Here is a 21,241-nt window from a genome sequence, read left to right as displayed (position 1 = left end):
TGTATGGCAAAACCAATACAGTAGTGTAAAGTAAAATAAAGTAAAAATAAAAATTAAAAAAAAAGAATACACAGAACTATGCAAAAAAGATCTTCATGACCCAGATAACCATGATGGTGTGATCACCCACCTAGCTAGAGCCAGACATCCTGGAATGCAAAGTCAAGTAGACCTTAGGAAGCATCAATATGAACAAAGCTAGTGGAGGTGATGGAACTCCAGTTGAGCTATTTAAAATCCTAAAAGATGATGCTGTGAAAGTGCTGCACTCAATATGCCAGCAAATTTAGAAAACTCAGCAGTGGCCACAGGACTGGAAAAGGTCAGTTTTCATTCCTATCCCAAAGAAAGCCAATGCCAAAGAATGTTCAAATTACCGCACAATTGCACTCATCTCACATGCTAGTAAAGTAATGCTCAAAATTCTCCATACCAGGCTTCAATAGTATGTAAACTGCGAACTTTCAGATGTTCAAGCTGGATTTAGAAAAGGCAGAGGAACCAGAGTTCAAATTGCCAACATCTTCTGGATCATGGAAAAAGCAAGAGAGTTCCAGAAAACCATCTACTGCTGCTTTATTGACTATGCCAAAGCCTTTGATTGTGTGGATCACAACAAACTGGAAAATTCTTAAAGAGATGGGAATACCAGACCACCTGACCTGCCTCTTGGGAAATCTGCGTACAAGTCAAGAAGCAACAGTTAGATGAACAGGGAAGAAGACTGGATGCAAATCGGGAAAGGAGTATATCAAGACTGTATATTGTCACCTTGCTTGTTTAACTTATACACAGAGTACATCATGTGAAATGGCAGGCTGGATGAAGCACAAGCTGGAATCAAGATTGCTGGAAGAAATATTAATAACCTCAGATATGCAGATGACACCACCCTTATGGTAAAAACCAAAGAACTAAAGAACTTTTTGATGAAAGTGAAAGAGGAGAGTGAAAAAGTTGGCTTACAACTCAACATTCAGAAAACTAAGATCATGGCATCAGGTCCCATCAGTTCATGGCAGATAGATGGGGAAACAATGGATACAGTTATTTTTGTTTGCTCTCCAAAATCTCTGCAGATGGTGACTGCAGCCATGAAATTAAAAGAGGCTTGCTCCTTGGAAGAAAAACCATGACAAACCTAGATGGCATGTTAAAAAGCAAACACATTACTTTGCCAACAAAGGTCCGTCTAGTCAAGGGTATGGTTTTTCCAGTAGTCATGTATGGATGTGAGAGTTGGACCATAAAGAAGTTTGGAGTGCCAAAATAATTGATGCTTTTGAACTGTGGTGTTGGAGAAGACTCTTGAGAGTCCCTTGAACTGCAAGGAGATCCAACCAGTTCATCCTAAAGAAAATCAGTCCTGAATATTCATTGGAAGGACTGATGCTGAAGCTGAAACTCCAATACTTTGGCCTCCTGATGTGAAGAACTGAGTCCTTGGAAAAGACCCTGATGCTGGGAAAGACTGAAGGCAGGAGGAGAAGGGGATGACAGAGGATGAGATAGTTGGATGGCCTCACTGACTTGATGGACATGAGTTTGAGCAAGCTCCGGGAGTTGGTGATAGGAAGCCTGGTGTGCTGCGGTCCATGGGGTCACAAAGAGTTGGACATGACTGAGCAACCGAACTGAACTGAGACTTTTTGATGATGGCCATTCTGACTGGAGTGAGATAATACCTCATTGTAGTTTTGTTTTGCGTTTCTCTAACAATTAGTGATGTTAAGTATGTTTTCATATGCCTGTTGGCCATTCGTATGTCTTCTTTGGAGAGTGTCTCTTTAGGTCTTCTGCCCATTTTGTATTAGACTGATTGGGTTTTTATATACTGAGCTACATGAGCTGTCTGTAGTTTTGGAAATTACTTCTTTTGTTGGTTACTTCATTTGCAAGTGTTTTCTCCTGTTCTGTAGGTTGTCTTTTCATTTTGGAACCATGGTGGCTGTTCAACTGCTATTTATTGAATGGACGTACTTCCACAAGCCACGAATGAGTACCACCTCCCTACACCATATCAGTGTCTGGTTTTACAAACTGTTTTGTATTCTAAATTCTTAGGGGCTTCCCAGGTGGCGCTAGAGGAATAATATAAATTCTTAGGTTATTTTTACATTATAAACTTTGCTGATTTGAAGAATTACCTTTCTACTTCACTTTGGCTTTTAACTGTTACCTCTTCGGACAGTTTTATATATCTATTTGCCATTAAAGGGAAAGTATGCACTCCGTTACTCTAACCCCTCCAGTGTCTTCCTGTATCAGTTGAAATAAAATCCAGGTCCTTCACAGAGCCTCTGAAGCTCCCACGGGCGAGTGTCTGGCTACCTGTGTGGCCCCACGCTCCCATTGCCCTCCTCCTTGCCAGTTTGCTCCAGAGGCATCAGCCCCATTGCGGCCCCTCTGCCTGGGATGCTCTGCCCCCAGACCCGTGCGCTTCTTCTTCCTTTGCTTCTTTCTGGGGGGTATCCAACTGCCGCCGTATCAACAAGCTGGTCCCTGACCCTCCATCTAAAATAGCCCCTCCCACTCCCCATCTCCTTACTCTGCCTTGTACTGCTTCCTGTCCCATGCCTGTTTTCATGACACCTGGCATTAGGTCACATTCATTTATTGGTGTGGTTCATGTCAGTCTCACCCCACAGAAGGCAAGTTCCTTCTCAAGACCAAAAGAGGGTCTCGTAAGGAACACGTGCTCTACAAACGTTTGTGGAATCAATCAGTTTGCTTTTTCCTTTCCACGAATTGTCCTTCTGTGCTCTTCCCCAGTTTCCTTTCCCTTATATTCTAGTTCTTTACATGGAAACATGTTAATCCATCTTGTCATGTTTCTGACAAGTGTTTTTCCCAGTTGTTCCTTATACTTTTAATTGTTTTATGATCTTTTTAATGAACAAGAGCTCCAGTGTTTTTATGTAGATGGCTTTGCTCTTCTTTCCTGGTGTCCTCCCCACTCAGCAGATAATTATTTACCTAATCCTCTTTTCTAGGTCTTGGAGGTTTCCTTTTTTGCATTGAACTCTTTAATCCATCTGTAATTGATCTGCGGTAAAGGTGGGAGGTGAAGATGTCTCTTTCCCTAATTGGCCAGTTTTTCCAAATACCACGATGCAGCTAATCTTCCTTTTCCACAAACTTGTGAAGCTTTCCTTATCATAGATCACATTTTCATATATTCTTGAGTCTAATTCTGAGTAATCTGTCAGCTACATCTTATCATCTTACGAGCACTAACCCTGAAGCCAGCTTGTCTGGGTGTAAATCCTGGATCTACCAGTTGCTAGCTGTGTGACCTAAGCACAGTACTTAACCTCTCTGTGCCCTGGTATTTTTGATAGGCAAAATGTGGATGACAATAATACAAAATTGCCACTTTGCAGATAAAAAATTCTAGCAAGCACCAGCAGTTTTCTATGGTTAAATGCAACACATAACTCAGAGGGCTGTTGTAAAGATTCAATTAACTGATAAATGTAAGGGCTCAGAAGAGGGTCCATCCTTCACAGCCATTAGATGTGTGCTTTTATCAATGTGCCCTCCTCATTACGCTTCTCTTTAAAAATTCCCCAGCTACAGAGGACCTCCATAGACATTTCTCCAAAGAGGACACACGTGTGCCAAAAGGCACATGAAACGATGCTCAACATTGCTAATTATGAGAGAAATACAAATCAAAACTACAATGAGGTATCACCTCACTTTGGTCAGAATGGCTTAACAGTATGGAGGCTCTTTTAAAAGCTAAAAGTAGAGCTGCCATATGATCCGGCAATCCCACTCCTGGGCATACATCTGGAGAAGAGGAAAACTCTAATTTGAAAAGACACATGTATCACAATGTTCATTGCAGCACTATTTACAATAGCCAAGACACAGAAGCGACCTAAACGCCTACTGACAAACGAATGCATAGAGATGTGCTGTGTATATACACACATGCACTTGTATGTACATACATATATACATATACATGCACACATATGTATATAAATGTGTATATGTATATAAGTATATGTGTATATATGTATATAAACATGTGTATATATGTATATAAATATATGTGTATATATACACACACATATATACATGCATATATATATATATACACACATATATATTGGAGAAGGGAATGGCAACCCACTCCAGTATTCCTGCCTGGAGAATTCCATGGACAGAGAAGCCTGGTGGGCTCCAGTCCATGGGGTTGCAAATAGTCAAACACAACTTAGTGACCAAACAACAATGCACAATGGACTATTCAGTTCAGTTCAGTCACTCAGTCGTGTCTGACTATTTGCAACCCCATGAATCACAGCACGCCAGGCCTCCCTGTCCATTACCAACTCCTGGAGTTCACTCAGACTCACATCCATGGAGTCGGTGATGCCATCCAGCCATCTCATCCTCTGACGTCCCCTTCTCCTCCTGCCCACAATCCCTCCCAACATCAGGGTGTTTTTCAATGAGTCAATTTTTCACATGAGGTGGCCAAAGTACTGGAGTTTCAGCTTTAGCATCAGTCCCTCCAATGAACACCCAGGACTGATCTCCTTTAGGATGGACTGATTGGATCTCCTTGCAGTCAAAGGGACTCTCAAGAGTCTTCTCCAACACCACAGTTCAAAAGCATCAATTCTTCGGTGCTCAGCTTTCTTCACAGTCCAACTCTCACATCCATCCATGACCACTGGAAAAACCATAGTCTTGACTAGACGGACCTTTGTTGGCAAAGTAATGTCTCTGCTTTTGAATATGCTATCGAGGTTGGTCATAACTTTTCTTGCAAGGAGTAAGCGTCTTTTAATTTCATGGCTGCAATCACCATCTGCAGTGATTTTGGAGCCCCAAAAAATAAAGTCTGAGACTGTTTCCACTGTTTCCCCATCTATTTCCCACGAAGTGATGGGACCAGATGCCATGATCTTCGTTTTCTGAATGTTGAGCTTTAAGCCAACTTTTTCACTCTCCTCTTTCACTTTCATCAAGAGGCTTTTTAAGAAAGCCTTTGAAAAAAATTCAACATCCATTTATGATAAAAACTCTTCAGAAAAAAGGAATGGAAGGAACATACCTCAACATAATAAAAGCTATATATGACAAACTCACAGCAAACATTATCCTCAATAGTGAAAAATTCAAAGCATTTCCCCTAAAGTCAGGAACAAGACAAGGGTGCCCACTTTCACCACTACTATTCAACATAGTTCTGGAAGTTTTGGTCACAGCAATCGGAGCAGAAAAAGAAATAAAAGGAATCCAAACTGGAAAAGAAGAAGTAAAACTCTCACTGTTTGCAGATGACACGATCCTCTACATAGAAAACCCTAAAGACTCCACCAGAAAACTACTAGAGCTAATCAATGAATATAGTAAAGTTGCAGGATATAAAATCAACACACAGAAATCCCTTGCATTCCTATACACTAATAATGAGAAAGTAGAAAAAGAAATGAAGGAAACAATTGCATTCACCATTGTAATGAAAAGAATAAAATACTTAAGAATATGTCTACCTAAAGAAACTAAAGACCTGTATATAGAAAACAATAAAACATTGGTGAAAGAAATCAAAGAGGACACTAATAGATGGATAAATATACCATGTTCATGGATTGGAAGAATCAATATAGTGAAAATGAGTATACTACCCAAAGCAATCTACAGATTCAATGCAATCCCTATCAAGCTACTAGCAGTATTTTTCACAGAGCTAGAACAAATAATTTCACAATTTGTATGGAAATACAAAAAACCTTGAATAGCCAAAGCAATCTTGAGAAAAAAGAATGGAAATGGAGGAATCAACCTGCCTGACTTCAGGCTCTACTACAAAGCCACAGTCATCAAGACAGTACGGTACTGGCACAAAGACAGAAATATAGATCAATGGAACAAAATAGAAAGCCCAGAGATAAATCCATGCACCTATGGACACCTTTTCTTTGACAAAGGAGGCAAGAATATACAATGGATTAAAGACAATCTGTTTAACAAGTGGTGCTGGGAAAACTGGTCAACCACTTATAAAAGAATGAAACTAGAACACTTTCTAATACCATACACAAAAATAAACTCAAAATGGATTAAAGATCTAAACGTAAGACCAGAAACTATAAAATTCCTAAAGGAGAACATAGGCAAAACACTCTCTGACATAAATCACAGAAGGATCTTCTATGACCCACCTCCAAGAATACTGGAAATAAAAGCAAAAATAAACAAATGGGATCTAATTAAAATTAAAATCTTCTACACAACAAAGGAAACTACAAGCGAGGTGAAAAGACAGCCTTCGGAATGGGAAAAAATAATAGCAAATGAAGCAACTGACAACTAATCTCAAAAATATACAAGCAACTCCTGCAGCTCAATTCCAGAAAAATAAACGACCCAATCAAAAAATGGGCCAAAGAACTAAATAGACATTTCTCCAAAGAAGACATACAGATGGCTAACAAACACATGAAAAGATGCTCAACATCACTCATTATCAGAGAAATGCAAATCAAAACAACAATGAGGTACCATTTCACACCAGTCAGAATGGCTGTGATCCAAAAGTCTACAAGCAATAAATGCTGGAGAGGGTGTGGAGAAAAGGGAACCCTCTTACACTGTTGGTGGGAATGCAAACTAGTACAACCACTATGGAGAACAGTGTGGAGATTCCTTAAAAAACTGGAAATAGAACTGCCTTATGACCCAGCAATCCCACTGCTGGGCATACACACCAAGGAAACCAGAATTAAAAGAGACACACGTACCTCAATGTTCATTGCAGCACTGTTTATAATAGCCAGGACATGGAAGCAACCTAGACATCCATCAGCAGATGAATGGATAAGAAAGCTGTGGTACATATACACAATGGAGTATTACTCAGCCATTGAAAAGAATACATTTGAATCAGTTCTAATGAGGTGGATGAAACTGGAGCCTATTATACAGAGTGAAGTAAGCCAGAAAGAAAAACACCAATACAGTATACTAACACATATATATGGAATTTAGAAAAATGGTAACGATAACCCTGTATGCAGGACAGCAAAAGAGACACAGATGTATAGAACAGTCTTTTGGACTCTGTGGGAGAGGGAGAGGGTGGGATGATTTGGGAGAATGGCACTGAAACATATATAATATCACATAAGAAACAAATCGCCAGTCTAGGCTCAATGCAGGATACAGGATGCTTGGGGCTGGTGCACTGGGATGACCCAGAGAGATGGCATGGGGAGGGAGGTGGGAAGGGGGTTCAGGATTGGGAGCACGTGTACACCCATGGTGGATTCATGTTGATGTATGGCAAAACCAATACAGTATTGTAAAGTAAAATAAAAATAAATAAATAAATAAAATTCACATATTAAAAAAAAAAGATGCCTTTTAGTTCCCCTTCACTTTCTGCCATAAGGGTGGTGTCATCTGCATATCTGAGGTTATTGATATTTCTCCTGGCAATCTTGATTCCAGCTTGTGCTTCTTCCAGCCCAGTGTTTCTCATGATGTACTCTGCATATAAGTTAAATAAGCAGCGTGACAATATACAGCCTTGACTTATTCCTTTTCCTATTTGGAACCAGTCTGTTGTTCCATGTCCATTTCTAACTGTTGCTGCCTGACCTGCATATAGGTTTCTCAAGAGGCAGTCAGGTGGTCTGGTATTCCCATCTCTTTCAGAATTTTCCACAGTTTATTGTGATCCACACAGTCAAAGGCTTTGGCATAGTCAATAAAGCAGAAATAGATGTTTTTCTGGAACTCTCTTGTATTTTCGATGATCTAGCAGATGTTGGCAATTTGATCTCTGGTTCCTCTGCCTTTTCTAAAACCAGCTTGAACATCTGAAAGTTCACAGTTCACGTATTGCTAAAGCCTGGCTTGCAGAATTTTGAGCATTACTTTACTAGCGTGTGAGATGAGTGTATTTGTGCAGTAGTTTGAGCATTCTTTGGCATTGCCTTTCTTTGGGATTGGAATGAAAACTGACCTTTTCCAGTCCTGTGGCCACTGCTGAATTTTCCAAATTTGCTTCCAAATTTTAAAGGGTAGGATCTGCTAAAATCCATATATGACACTGTTGTTTTTCTAAGCTAACCTGATTCTAAATTCTATCTAACTAATCTGCTGTGTCTTCATTTCTTCTCACTTTCTATACATACACTAAATGCCGTAGCAACTTTACCTTAAAAAATGCAGCTAATACTGCATTAATACACATTCAGGCAATAAGTTCTGACAAAGTTGCAGTTTACTTCTATATTTCAATAAATAAATAAAATGACCAAAAGTAACTCCCTAGCCACATCCATCTGTGTATCCATCTTCCAGAGGTACTCTAGAATCATTTTATAAGTTTTCAGATTATACTTCTGGGATTCTGATTGGGATTGCCTTGATGTCAGCAGTTAATCTGGAAGGCATGGACATCTTTAGCATCCCTGTCCTCTCCCCAGCCACACGCTGGCCTCCCATGGACTCCAGTCCCCTCTGACGTCTCTCAGCAGAGTTATAGGGAGAGGGAGGAGCTGAAACTCTCCCCATCTGGGCTGGAGGGTCTGACCCGGGGGCTGGAGGGGACATTAGCTCATCTTACTAAATCATCATTTCAAGACCAAGACGGTCCAGCCAAGAAGAGACAGTGTCGATGAGAACAGTGCTGGAAGGATCACTGAATCCCTTCAGCTGAAGCCGTGGCAGCACTGAGGTGCTGGCAGACGGTGGGCTTCAAGGACTGAAAGATAAGGAAATTGTAGTCTCTGGTCTCACCAAGGGCTTCACTAAATATCTCCAATTTCGCCTGCAAACCCCTCCATTTCTTTGGTGACTGGGTAGTATCAGGGGAAAAGAATGATTATTATTAATAATTAATTGTTATCATTCATTCATTCATTTTGAGGAAGCATTGGAAAATCCCAAGAGGGGAGTAAGGTCGGCAGAGACCCCTCAAGAGCTGTGGGCTGCCAGAGCGGACCCCCGTGAAGGTCTTGTGCCCCCAAGATACCCAGAGCCCAAGGGATGGGACCCGGCACCACGGAAGTGCCAGGCGACCTCTGCAGCAGGAAGGTGAATTGGGAAGAGAAAACTCCCAGGCGTGGAACTGCCCACGTTCACTGTCAGTGCTCAGCCCGGGTGCCTGGAGCGCTGAGATCCCGTGTGGCTGTCCCCACCTGCGCTCAGCTGTAACTGCTGTGTGCAAGTGACCAGCATCACTCTCACAGCTGCAGAAGCAGACCCTGGAGCCCAGGGCACCCGAGCAGCGGAGGAACCAGGTGAGCCCTCAGGGCACTGAGCTGTAGGCAGTTGGTGATGCAAACGGCTCTGGGGGCTGAAAGCAGCTCCACTGCAGGCCCTGGCCAATGTCTGCTCATGGGGCAGCCTCCACCCAGGTTCCTCTGCCCCGTGTGCCTTTCTTGCCCACACCGGCTGGGGACGAGGGTCTTGCCATGAGCTTCAGGGCACACTGGTCTCCCCACACTGAAACAAGCTGTCTTCCCCTTCGGCACTGAGTGCCCAAGGGTGGGTGTTTCATCCAGGTTCCTGTCAGGTCCCCTGCCTAGGAGAAGTGTTCCTAACTAGGGACAGCTCCAGTCTCCTGGAGGGCACCTTTGGCTGTCATTTAACTGGGTTGCATCACTGACATTCATGGGACGGTCCATACCACGAAGAACTATCCTGTAGTGGTACCAACACCCCCGGGTAGAGATGCTCTGGCCTGTAGGTGGCGCTGGGTAAGGAGATGACAGCGTTCAGAGATGCTCTTGGGAACTCAGGGTACCACTCTGGTCCGCTCATGTTGATCCTGGGGGGCCACCACTGGACTGCAGAACTGCCTTCTGGAGGGAAAGCGTAATTAGAGGGAAGAATGGAAACCTCCTGACTTTACAAATGTGACTTTGCAAAATGAGGCAGGAAGACAAATTTGTCTTCACTATTATTCATGAAGGAAAGTCCTTTGTAAATCCCAAATTAACAATTTTTCATTTAAAGATGGGCGATTATCATTCTTTTCTCCCAGTTTATAGCTTTCAAAATCCTGAAGTATGAAAATTATTGGGGGTAAAAATTCCAGCCATGGTCATGGAAAATGAAAATCCACTTCAAAACTACTGATAAGCATTTTTCAATGATCTGTAGTCTAAAGCCCAAAAGTGATCATCACATATGTGTACATGAAGTGACAGCTTTGGTAACACAAATATTCTGAATGATCACATGAAGGTCTGTGATATTTCTGCATGTGGGTGGCCGAGTGCCCCCAGGTTACTAGAAAATCAAATCTTAAGTGAGGCTGGATTTCACCCAACTTGGAGATTCTCTGATTAAAGAGGGCAACAACAATGTGTTTAAAAGCTTATCTTAGCTTTTACAGGGCTGGGGCTCCTGGCAGCTTTCTTAATCATCCCACCAGGCCCCTCTGGAGGGAGATGATCATCTGTGCCGAGGAGGAATTGTGCAAATATGAGGCACGATGAAGCCCCTTCTGAAACAAGACTTCACATTATTCATAATCGACACAGCTGCTGAGACCTCCAAGGTCGGGCTTTGTGGACTCCTGCCTCCTCCCCAGGCCCACCCCAGGGACCCCCGACTTCGGGTCTAAGTTGTCACTTAGCTGCCATCGCAGCAGAGCCCATCAGCTAGCACGTGCGGATCACTGAAGCCATCTGGATTCACGGAGGAAGTCTGAGTTGAGATGGTCTTCGTGGTTGAAGAGGCACTTCCTGCCTCGGGTGGTCCCCAGCCCAGGCAGCTCTCTCCCACCATGGACTCTGGGCTCCCTGAGGGCAGAAGGTGCCTATGCAGGACCTAAACCTGTTTTGTCAAGTGAGTGAAGACAGAGCTGCTGATTCCAAGCCATCTCCACAAAGGACAGGATTGAACAGTGAATGGCCCTGCCGTGGTGGGACTAGCCCAGGTTGGGCAGGTGAAGGGGGCTAACTGAGGCGCTTGAGGTCACCCAGCAGAGGGGCAGCTGCAGAGGCAGATGTGTCCACGCACGTTCTGGCTGGTTCTGCCTGGCCTTCAGCTGGGGAGCCTGCTTCTGTCCCAATAAAAATGGAAACAGTGGCTCATTGTGGCCAACCAAGTACCCCACACTGCCCAGAGCCCTGAGCCCGCATCAGGCCCTTGGATCAGCCCTGTTGCTGACAGGAAACCAAGGCTGGAGAGTTAAACCTCCAAGGGTGGGAACCCAGGTGGTCTGAGTTCAACCTGTGCACTGAGGCCCCGGGCGGGCTGCTGCAGTGGCCCTGGTGTTACCACGCACATCATCTGGGCTTTATCATTAACCTCCCCAACCAAGACGTCCTGAAGTCTGGAACCTTGTGCCAGGTCATCAGGTGAAGACACAACGGTTCAGATGTAGGGGTAGAGGGGGGCATGGGGGGGCGTGGGGAGAGTGGGGGAAGGGGGGAATAGGGGGTGGGAGGGTAGAGGGCAGGGGGTGGGGCGCACTGTTTTGGTCAGGTTAGCTAGCGAAAGAAAGTGAAAGTCGCTCAGTCGTGTCTGACTCTTTGTGACCCCTATACAGTCCATGGGATTCTCCAGGCCAGAATACCGGAGTGGGTAGCCTTTCCCTTCTCCAGGGGATCTTCCCAACCCAGGGATCAAACCCAGGTTTCCCACATTGCAGATGGATTCTTTACCAGCTGAACCACCAGGGAAGCCCCAGAATACTGGAGTGGGCAGCCTATCCCTTCTCCAGGGGATCTTCCCGACCCAGGAGTTGAACCTGTGTCTCCTGCATTGCAGGCGCATTCTTAACCAACTGAGCCATCAGGGACGCCCGAGGTTAGCTAAGGGGGTTACCATTAAGATCTGACTCCCTTCCAGTGTTCTCTGTGTTGCTCTGCACCCCCTCTCTGGAAGACCTACCCAACTTCATCCTTGTCAGATGATGGACTCTTTACTTGAAGAAAAAGGGAAACTCAAAAAGGGGGTCAGGCATCTCCAGCCCCGCCCCCTCAATCACTCCTTGTCCACCAACAAGAGTGCTGGAAGCTCTGTCTCCCCGACACTTGCCCATCACCAGCTTTCCCCAAAAGGCCAGTCCTTGCTCCCTGGCCTCTGACCCCTGACCCAGGAGGCTGGCTGTGTGAGCCAGTGGCCTTGGCCTCAGGGCCCAAAGCTTTTGGAGAAAGGGATCAGGTTTTTGAGTGATCCAGGCCCCACTGCAAGTGCCTCCCTGACGGGCTGTTACATCGCAGACCGGGAGGGTCCCCTGTGGTCCCCCAGGGCGGTGTGATGAGTGGGCGGGTGAAGCCCTGGGTGCAGGGGTGTGTCCTTCTTGTTCCGTGCGCCCTAGGCCCTAGCTACCCTGCTGGCCCCGTGGGAGAGATGCTCGGGGAAACTTCCATCCAGACCACCAGGCCCTGGTTTCTGACAGCCTGGCTGCACACCCCCACCCTCACGGGGCCGCAGGGAGGCCCCTCCAAGCTGTGCCGGGGGCAGCCGCTCTGGGTTTCCTTCCTCGGGGTGGCCAGGCCGCGCTTTGTCATTCAGAGCCAGGCCGCGCTTCCTCCCTGGGGTTAGGCGGCCACTTCCAAACCTCCAAGGCGCTCAGGGGGCTTCAGGGTCCCCGCGGAGACAGGTGCGCAGGGCGGAAGTCGGGCTTGGAAGGGGGAGAGGGGAACGTGCTGGGGTGAGGCCGCCCGAGCGCGGCCGGGGTGGCGGGGGCGGGCTGCATGGGATCAGGTCGGTGTAATCCCATTTCGGCCTTTGTCATTCAGGCGGCCACGGAGCCCGAGCCAGGGGGCCGGGCCCTTTAAGAGGGCGCGCGGCCACACCAGAGCCGGACAGCCTGACAAAGGCGCGGGTCCAGTGGCGGGAAGTAGATGGGGGGGCGGGGGCGCCCAGCGTGACATCTGCCTCCCGGGCGGACTCTGCCTCAGCCTTTGGCCAGGGACCCTAGGCTGCTCTCCAGCCGCGGCTGCGCTTTGGGCGGGCGGCAACCCCCCAATTTCGAGCTCGGACCGGGAGCGCGTCCCCGCCAAGGTCGCTCGTGGGCCGGGAGGCGGCATCCTCGACCCCCCGACCGCCTCCCTGCCTCCTCGGGTCTATCCCGGCCTCCTTCCTCTCTCCCTCGAGGCCCAGGTCCTCCTCGCGGCCCCGGCCCCCGCCTCCGTTTTCCTGTGCCTGGCTCAGGGGGCGGCTGGGCTCCAGGCCGTGGAAGGAGGGTAGGCCAGGCCCCGAATTTGTACTGGGGGGAGCTCCTGGCGGTAGGGGCGATGCGGGTGGACCTCTGGGTAGGGAGGGGAGCAGCCCAGACCCCAGACCCGGGGGGGAGACCCCAGAGGTGGAGTGGGGGTGGGGGAAGGGTGACGGGCGGAGACCAGAAAGTGGGGCACAGCACTGGGCAGGTTGGCGGGAGATTGCTGGAAGTGGGGAACCCAAACCAGCTCCAGGGGCCTCCACGGTGGGACAGGAGTCCGGCAGAGCTCCGGGGCTCAGGCCCGGCTTTTCGAGGTGGAAGATGCTGTGTGCCAGGTGCCTGGGACCGGCTCCTCCATGGGTGTCCGGCTCTTGGATACCCAAGATCCAGGAAAACCGAGAGACCCGGCCAGGCGGAGTTAGACGTGAGAGGGAAACCACACACCTGCACACATATTAACACGCTTCCACGCTCACAGCCGCCTGCACGCACACCCTGCCCATCACGCTGCTAACTCCGTGGGGAAGGCAGGCCTCGGCAGGGACCTCTGCATCTGAGTTGGCAGTCTGAGCGGGCAGCACCGTGCACAGGCTGGAAGGGCGGCATTCCTTGGTCTGGTGGAGCTGCCAGACTGGGCCTTGATCCCCGTGGGCACCGAGCCCCCGAGGGCTTCCAGAGTTCCAGGCCTGTCCTCTCTTGGCAGCGCACAGCCGGTGGTGCGCACCCCCGTCTCCACGGAAGCAGACCCGTCCACAGGGCTGGCAGCAGACCCTGGGCCTAGGTACTCTGGTCAGAAGCCAATCGAGCGACCTGTGCTCCCTGACCTTGCCCCAAAGCCAGAGAGGGCGGAAGTCTGCTCAGGTCTTTCACTTCTAAACTGTTCAAATAGGCAATCAATTTTTATGATGTGATTTATAATTTATGCAGGTTGTCTTCATACATATGGTGTTGCTTTTGTGTGTCGGAGTTTCAAGCGCTTTATTACTCTGACGGTGTGATTTGCATTCACGTTCGGTTACCAAGATCATATTTCTCCTGTTTACACCATAAGGGCCTGAAATGAAGATTAATGCCACCCCCTTTGCCCAGGCACCTCCTTCCTGGTAGACCCCATACCTCAGCTCCCCGCAAGACCCCAGAGCCTGGCATTTAGCTTTGGCAGAACAAGGTCCCGCTGTGCCCTGCCTGTCTGGGAAGGGTTGGCACATCAGAGGGTCCAAGCAGACAGCCTGCTCCAGTCGTGAGTGCCTGGGCAGAGGCCTGGGGTCTCCCGGGACAGAAATAGGGGTGTGTACACAGGAGCATCCTCTCCAGGGAGGCCACAGCTGTGCCAGCAGGGGTGTCAGCAGGCCACTAGGCTGTGTGGGACACCCAAGATTGACATTGCCACCAAGGCCATGGAATGCACAGTACTCCAACCACTTAGGACTCCCCCCTACCCGCCCCACCCCCGCCCCACCCCGCTCAGGACTTCCACAGGAAGCTGCGAAGGCCCTGAGGCAAGAATCAGGTGGCGACCAGATTCCAAGGCTGCCAGAGTGTCCCTGATGGCTTCTTACTCACCAAAGTCTTCTGCCAAGGGGGAACAGAGAGCATCTCCGCGTGGGACAGGCCTGGGGACGGAGGGAGCAGCCGCAGAAGCCTGTGCTAGGCTTGCCAGACACAGTTGAAATGATTAAGCCAATTAAGCTCGAACAAACAGAGGCAAGAAGGAGCAGGTGCTAACCCCAAGAGAAAGGGCTCCTTGGAATGCAGGTACTTGGGGCAGCTACATGCCTAGTGCAGCCAGGCCAGCACGTGGACAGTCATGGCGTCTGGATGGTCCAGCCAGGCAAACATGGTCTCCAGAGACCTAGGAGACCTCTCCACCCGACCCCAGCTCACCCCCTTTAGCTGAAAAGGCCCTGCCAAAGAACCACCCTGGGACTGAGGACTGGAGGGTCAAACTGGGCACGGAAGCCTGTGCTGAGTCTCCAAAATTCCAGCAAGGGCTGGGGTTGGGAAAATCCAAGCACTGGTGGCCCAAGGCGCTGACTCCCCAGGCCCTGCGGGGAGCATGCGGGAGGAGGTTATTTGAGTCCGGAGACCAATCTAAGAGGGCCCTGCCCCCAAAAGTGGAGATGTGACTTCAGGTTTTCAAAGTACCCTTGGTTCTCCAAAGGCCGGGGTACCCAGTTCTCTGAGGGACTAGGGCTGGGGTTCATCCCATTTGGTGTCTCTTCCTGCAGCGCCCCCCCACCTTCAATTCATACCCCTGCCCCGGCTGGTGGACCCAGGGTGCAGACAGCCCCCAGGAGCCTTAGCGCAGGGAGGGGTGGGGTGGGGGGCGCAGGTCCACGGCGCTCCCAAGCGTAATTATTTGATCTGCAGATGTAAGTGGAATTTATTGTAACAACAAATATAGTGATGTCAAAACCCAACCTTGGATTAAAGCCGGCAGCCAAAGGGGAAGTGTATTAATTTCCAACAGCATCTCAGGCCAGAGCCTATTAGAACAAGCTATTCTTCAGGCCCCCCCATCAGAATTAATCATTGGGAGTTAATTTGAAGCTCAGACAAGTTGCTGTTAATTTAGTGCAGGGAGGACGGGATGGAATAAAAAGCGGAGGTGCTGGCCGAGCCTCGTGGGTCTCATTAATCAGCCAGCTGAGACGGCCTGGCTTGATTACAATTTGCAAAAAAATTCATTAGGGCCCGGGCGATTGACAATTTTTCTCTCTGCCTGTGATGTGACTCATTAGGCAGCCAAATGAAAGCATGATGACGGCCATCATGACAGCGGCCATCAAGCCCTGCTTGTTTATCTTCCTCCCACGGCCTGTCTCAGGGGCCTGGGCCTCCTCTGGCTGGGCTCTCAGGGGGTACCCAGCATCCTGGGGCCGGGGAGGGGGGGCACCCAGCCCAGAGAGGGCAGAGGGCAACCGGGCAGTGGTGCAGCGTCCGCAAAGCTGGGGCACCCCCAGGCCCTCCACTCCTCCAGCTTCCAAAGGCCAAGGACCAGCACAGCTGGGGGGTGGGCCTGGGAGCTTGAGCCTCTTTGTTTGTGGGGCTCCCTCAAGGTGCCCCCCTAGTTCCTAGGGAACTTCACTTCCCCCTCAGGTGTGTGAAGCCAAGGCCAGTGGCTCCCTCCCCTCTGCATCTCCCATCCCCACCCTGAGTTTTTGGGAAAGGTAGACAGGGGTGTCACACCTGTTATGGAGGAAAGGAGTATGGAGGGGAGTGCCTTGCTCTCAACACCCAGCGTCTCTTCCCGAGTGCCACGGGGAGTATCCCTGCCCGAAGGCCGCAGCTCCCCTGGCCCTCAGGGCCGGGAATCTAGGCCATCGGCCACAGTTGGTCCAGGGCCGCCTATGCGCCCCGGAAGGGACCGCCCGGGTGCGTGGGGTGGGGCCGGCGTGTCTCCAGAGGCCTGCGTTGCAGCGGCAGCGGCCTGGGGCCTGGAGGGCCTCTCCAAAGAGATGATGCCAACGGGCCTCCGGGCGGGCGCGCTCACTGGCGGGCGACCGACCCGCGGGGTCGGTGGGAGCGGCCGGGCTGGCGGACCCCACGCGGGGCAGGGAGCGGTCGGGGCGCTCCCCTCCACCACAGGCCCAGGGCGCGGGCCAGGGGCAGCCAGGCGCCCCCACGCCTCTGCGAGCCTCGAAGAGCGGACTGAGGCCCTCGGGGAATGGCCACTCCACATCACTGCGCTCAAAATCCATGCCGGGGCCATTTTCTGTCCCTGGAAATCTTGGGGACGCGGAGGGAATCGGGGTCTTGCCCTGCGCCTGAACTTCGGCCTGACACTGGGGTCCCCAGTGCCCCTCCGCCGCGGAAAGGTGATGGGTTGAAGGCCGTAAAAATTAAGTCAATATTCTTATTGATCCACGGCTATAGGTTTCGCCTCTTGGGCTGAGAACCGCGGTGAGCGCGGCGCCCGGCGGCTTCTCAAACCCGCTCCCCGGCCTCCACTCGGGAGGCTGAGGCTGGCTTCTCTTCCCCTGGCGGCTGGTTCGGCGGCAGCGAGGGCTCGGTGACCGCGCTCGTCCGCTCCGCGCCCCTGGGTCTCCCCTGGCCTGTCCGCGGCCTTCTCCAGAGGGGCCCGGCCGCTCGCATCCGGGCGGGCGCTTCGGGTCGGGAAAGGGGCCGCGCGGTCCGCGGTGCGGGAGTGGGCCCAGGGTTCCCGCCCGCCCCTCCCGCGGCCGGCGGGCCGCATCCCACCCTCGAGGCAGGGAGGTGCCCAGGGCTCACCCCCCACCGCGGACCGGCCCCTCCATCTACCCCCGCAACTGGCCGGCGTTCCTCGGGGTGGGGCGGTGGTCGGGTCCCGCCCCTCTCCGACCCCGCCCGGAGAGGGAGGCGCCGGCCCGCGGGTGCCCGCAGCCCGCCTCTGCCTCCCAGCCCGGCGCTGCCCGGAAGCCGGCTCCGCTAGCTGGGTTTCTGCCCCTGTCGGGAAGATCGCGCCCAGAACCCGATCTCTGGACGCTCCGCTTCTTTTCAGGTCGGGGGATGCTTGGAGGGAAACGCGTCCCCTCCCCCGGTGGTCGTCGATTTAGGGAATGAAGACTTTATGCAAAGCCACCCATACCCGCACTCACTGACCCTCCTACGGCGCCCCTCTCCTCCTCTGGCCAAAGTTTGCCAGCTTCCCAGATACTGGTTAGGCTGAAGAGAAGGGAAGAGGTTAGATGTCTAAGGTGGAAATTAGGTTTTCTCGAATTGGTAACCCAATTGGAGCTATTCCTCTGTTTAAAACCTGGTGAGCTGCTGGATGGCTCTGGTCCTTCCAGCTTGAGGAGGCCCCGGAGAGGGAGTGGTGCTGGTCTCAGACCAGCTGCTCGGCCACTGCGGGCAGGAGGGTCCCTCTATAAACAGTCAAATCTGGACATACTTATGAGACCTCGGAATTGGTCTTTTTTCTCTTTTTCTCGCTCCTTCTTTTTATTATTCACAAGACTGAGATTGTTTTAATGTCATAACTTATAGGAAAAATAAACTACATTGAAATAAATTAAACACAACGGAGACGTGCTTCAGACAGGGCTCATAGGATATGCAACCCCAGGAAAGAAAGCCAGGCAAAAACCAAAGCAAAGCAAATTTCCAGGCTGCCCCCAAAAAACGTCTGCTTCTCAGTCAACTAAAAAAAGCCAGAATAGAAACAAAAATAAGTGGTGACCGTGTTTGTTCTTGCACGTGATGTTTACCTTTGGAAAAGTGTGGAAAGGTGGCTGCTGTGCGTGGCAAGTTGCAGCGGAGGCTTTGTTTTCTTCGGGGAATGTAGGTGGAGGAGGTTATTGGTCCTATAACTTTCAAAATACGGCAGCTGAGATCCAATCTATATAGATATCTGTACAAAGTAGGATAGTATAATAAATATTTAGTGTGTCTTCCAGGTGTAGCTGTAGCTCCTTCAAAAGCAGTCTTTCAAGCTCGTTAATGGATATACTCTCAATTTGCTTGGGACGTCCAAAGTTGGGGGGTGACTCTGAGTTTTGCTGCAGACATGGTGGAGCCCACCATGGGTTCCCTCCCCGAAGCTGTGGCTTCTCCACCGTGGTCCAGGCCGCGGCTGGCCCTGGTCCCTCAGGGCCGGGCCTGCTCCAGCTGCTGATGCTGACTTCTGATGGCGAACCTGCTGACATGGACGGGTATGGGGACGACGATCTTGGGATTCCTGGAGGGCTCCCCTGTCTTGGAGTTGGCATTGCCGGCCTTCACCCGTTTCCACTTGGCCCGGCGGTTCTGGAACCAGATTTTCACCTGCACCTCGCTGAGCTTGAGGGCGTGCGCGATCTGCGAGCGCTCGGTCAGCGAGAGGTACTTCTTGCAGTGGAACTCTTTCTCCAGCTCCAGGAGCTGCTCGCTGGTGAAGGCAGTCCGCCGCCGCCGGTTCTTGCCCGTGGACGTGGTGCTGCCCGCGGCGCCGCCGCTCGGCGGGGCTTCCTCCAGCGCGTGGCCGGGGTCCTCCTCCTTGTGAGCCGCCTGGCCAGGCAGATTGTCATCCGAGCTGTAGTCCAGATCGCTCTCCAGCGAGAAGCTCTCCTCCTTGCCCTTCGGGTCGTCTTCCACCTTTGACTCGTCTTTCCCTTGCCCTCTGACAGCCCCGACTGAAAGCAAAACCAAACGGCGTTTTATTACATTTCGCACACTGGCCTTCCTTCCCCGTTCCCACCGTCACTCGGGCATTCCCCCCCTGCCCCACAACTCCCCCCTTAGCGGATTGTCTTTCTATGACATTAACACATTGTGATTTCCTGGCCTTTGAGGGGTAGAGAGGGGAGGGGAGGCGTGAGAAAGCTCAGGGGAGAGGAGGCGACAGTACAGGCGACGGCCCTTTGCCCAGAACCATCACTCAAGGGGCCGCCGGGCCTCCTCCGCACCCTCCCAGTCTCCCGCAGCTTAAGGCAGAAGTTAGCAGGCGGCGTGAGGCCCGTGAGAGCGTCCTCTTTGTCCCCGGGGAGGGGGCTGGGTGAGGGCTGAGGAGGAGTTCACCATTTATCCTGCCTCTCCCTTCTCCACCCACTCCTCACCCAGCCTGAAAATTCTGTGAACTTCAATTTCATCGCACCCAGAGCCGGGGGGCGCAGGAAGGTGCAGACCCCAGGCGGTGTCGGGTTTGGGGTCAAAGGGAAGTTTCGTAGCCTCAGGAGAAGTTCCCACCAGACACCCCAGCAAACTCACGCCCTTCCCCCAGGCAAGCGACAAGCCCGGTAAAGGGGGTTAATAGGTCTGGGCGCCCTCAGGCACACGCGCTGCAGAGATGCGCAGCCCAATTCTCTTGCCCTCGAGGCTGAAACCTACCCGAGACCCCAGGTCACAGCGCCGGGGGCCGTGCAAGACTCCGCCAAACTCGCCGGCGGAGAGATTTGCGGCTCCGCGCAGAAGCTGGCCACCGGGCGCTAAATGCACGCCCCCCTTACTCCACCCCCAATTTCCCCACTTATTGCGTGGCTCTAAAAGACCATCCCCCGTCCCCGCAGAGACCCCTCTGGCGCAGCTCAGCCGCATCTTCCAGCTCCTCTGGCTGGGGGAGCCGGGGGCGGGGGTCCCACAGGGGCATGGCCCTATCCCCTTGGTCCCCCCGAGGGAACCCGGAGCTAGCGCGCCCCCGCGCCCGGGTCGCGCGCGCTTCCGACTCACCGAGCGACGCCTGCACAGCCTCCGCCGCGGAGAAGGCCAGCAGCGAGCCCTCCTTGGCCAAGAAGCCTTTGCCGTCCTCCGAGTCGGCTTGCAGCGCCTCCGCCTTGTCGAAGTTGCCGCCGCCGCCGGGCAGCTGCTGCGGCGCGAACTTCCGGGCGGCGGCCGCCTCCTGGTGCTGGGGGGACGCCGAGAAGCCGCCGGGCAGCGTGGCCATGAGCGTGGAGGTGAGCGCCATGCCCTGGGCCAAGCTGGAGCAGAAGCCGGTGGGCAGGCTGGGGATCTGGTGGTGCGGGTGCGCGGGCGGCAGCGCCGGCTGCAGCGCGGCCTGGGGGAGCGCGGGCGGCGGCGGCGGCGGCGGCGGCAGCACCACCGGCCGGTAGGGCATGAACATTGGGTAGCCGGTGTAGACGAAATGGCCGGGGCTGGGCTGCGGCGGGCTGCCGATCAGCGAGTCTATGCTGAAGGCGGTGCTACTCCCCAGCGGGCGCTGCATCATCATCAGCGACGGCGGGAACGCTGCGCTCATAGACGCGCTCGGGGGAGGCCCGCGACAGGCGAAACGTCCCCGCGCTGCGCCGCCGCCTGGAAGCCCCCCGGGCGCCGGGAGCGCAGCTTGGAGTCACGGGCAGGGGCCGAGCGGGACCCAGAGAGCAGGTGCCCACCTCCCCCGTCAGTCCTGGGCCCGCTGCATGCCGCTGGCAGGCCCGAGTTGGGGCGGTGAGCGGGGGTGAGGCCGTGCGCCCTGGAGTGGAGCGGGCGCCCGGGCCCTCCCCGCGAGGGCTTTCTCCGGAGCTGCTGCCCGCCGTGGGCCCCGCGTCCGGAGCCCTGGCGCGTAGCTCCTGCGGCCCCCCGCCCGGGCCCGCAGCCGTCGGCGCGTCCGTCTGTCTGGCCGGCTGTCGGTCGCCTCCGGCTAGCCGCTAGGGGAGCGCGCGAGAAGCCGGCGCACTTGTCCTCCGCGGGCGC

The 21,241-nt window shown here is 52.2% G+C and overlaps 1 protein-coding gene across 1 annotated transcript; it reads right to left on the bottom strand.

Annotated features, from left to right (window-relative positions):
• Window positions 1–18,721: 18,721 nt before the first annotated feature.
• Window positions 18,722–20,804, bottom strand: GBX2 (gastrulation brain homeobox 2). Its single transcript, XM_069569694.1, has 2 exons — window positions 20,279–20,804; window positions 18,722–19,245 (listed from the first exon to the last, which is right to left on the bottom strand). The coding sequence occupies exons 1-2, from the start codon at window positions 20,802–20,804 to the stop codon at window positions 18,722–18,724; spliced, it is 1,050 nt and encodes a 349-aa protein (XP_069425795.1).
• Between the last annotated feature and the right edge of the window lie 437 nt (window positions 20,805–21,241).

Source organism: Ovis canadensis, chromosome 1 (genome assembly GCF_042477335.2).
Source record: "Ovis canadensis isolate MfBH-ARS-UI-01 breed Bighorn chromosome 1, ARS-UI_OviCan_v2, whole genome shotgun sequence".
Lineage (NCBI taxonomy): Eukaryota > Metazoa > Chordata > Mammalia > Artiodactyla > Bovidae > Ovis > Ovis canadensis.
Note: the sequence above shows the minus strand (reverse complement) of the source record. Positions and strands in the feature narration are given on the sequence as shown.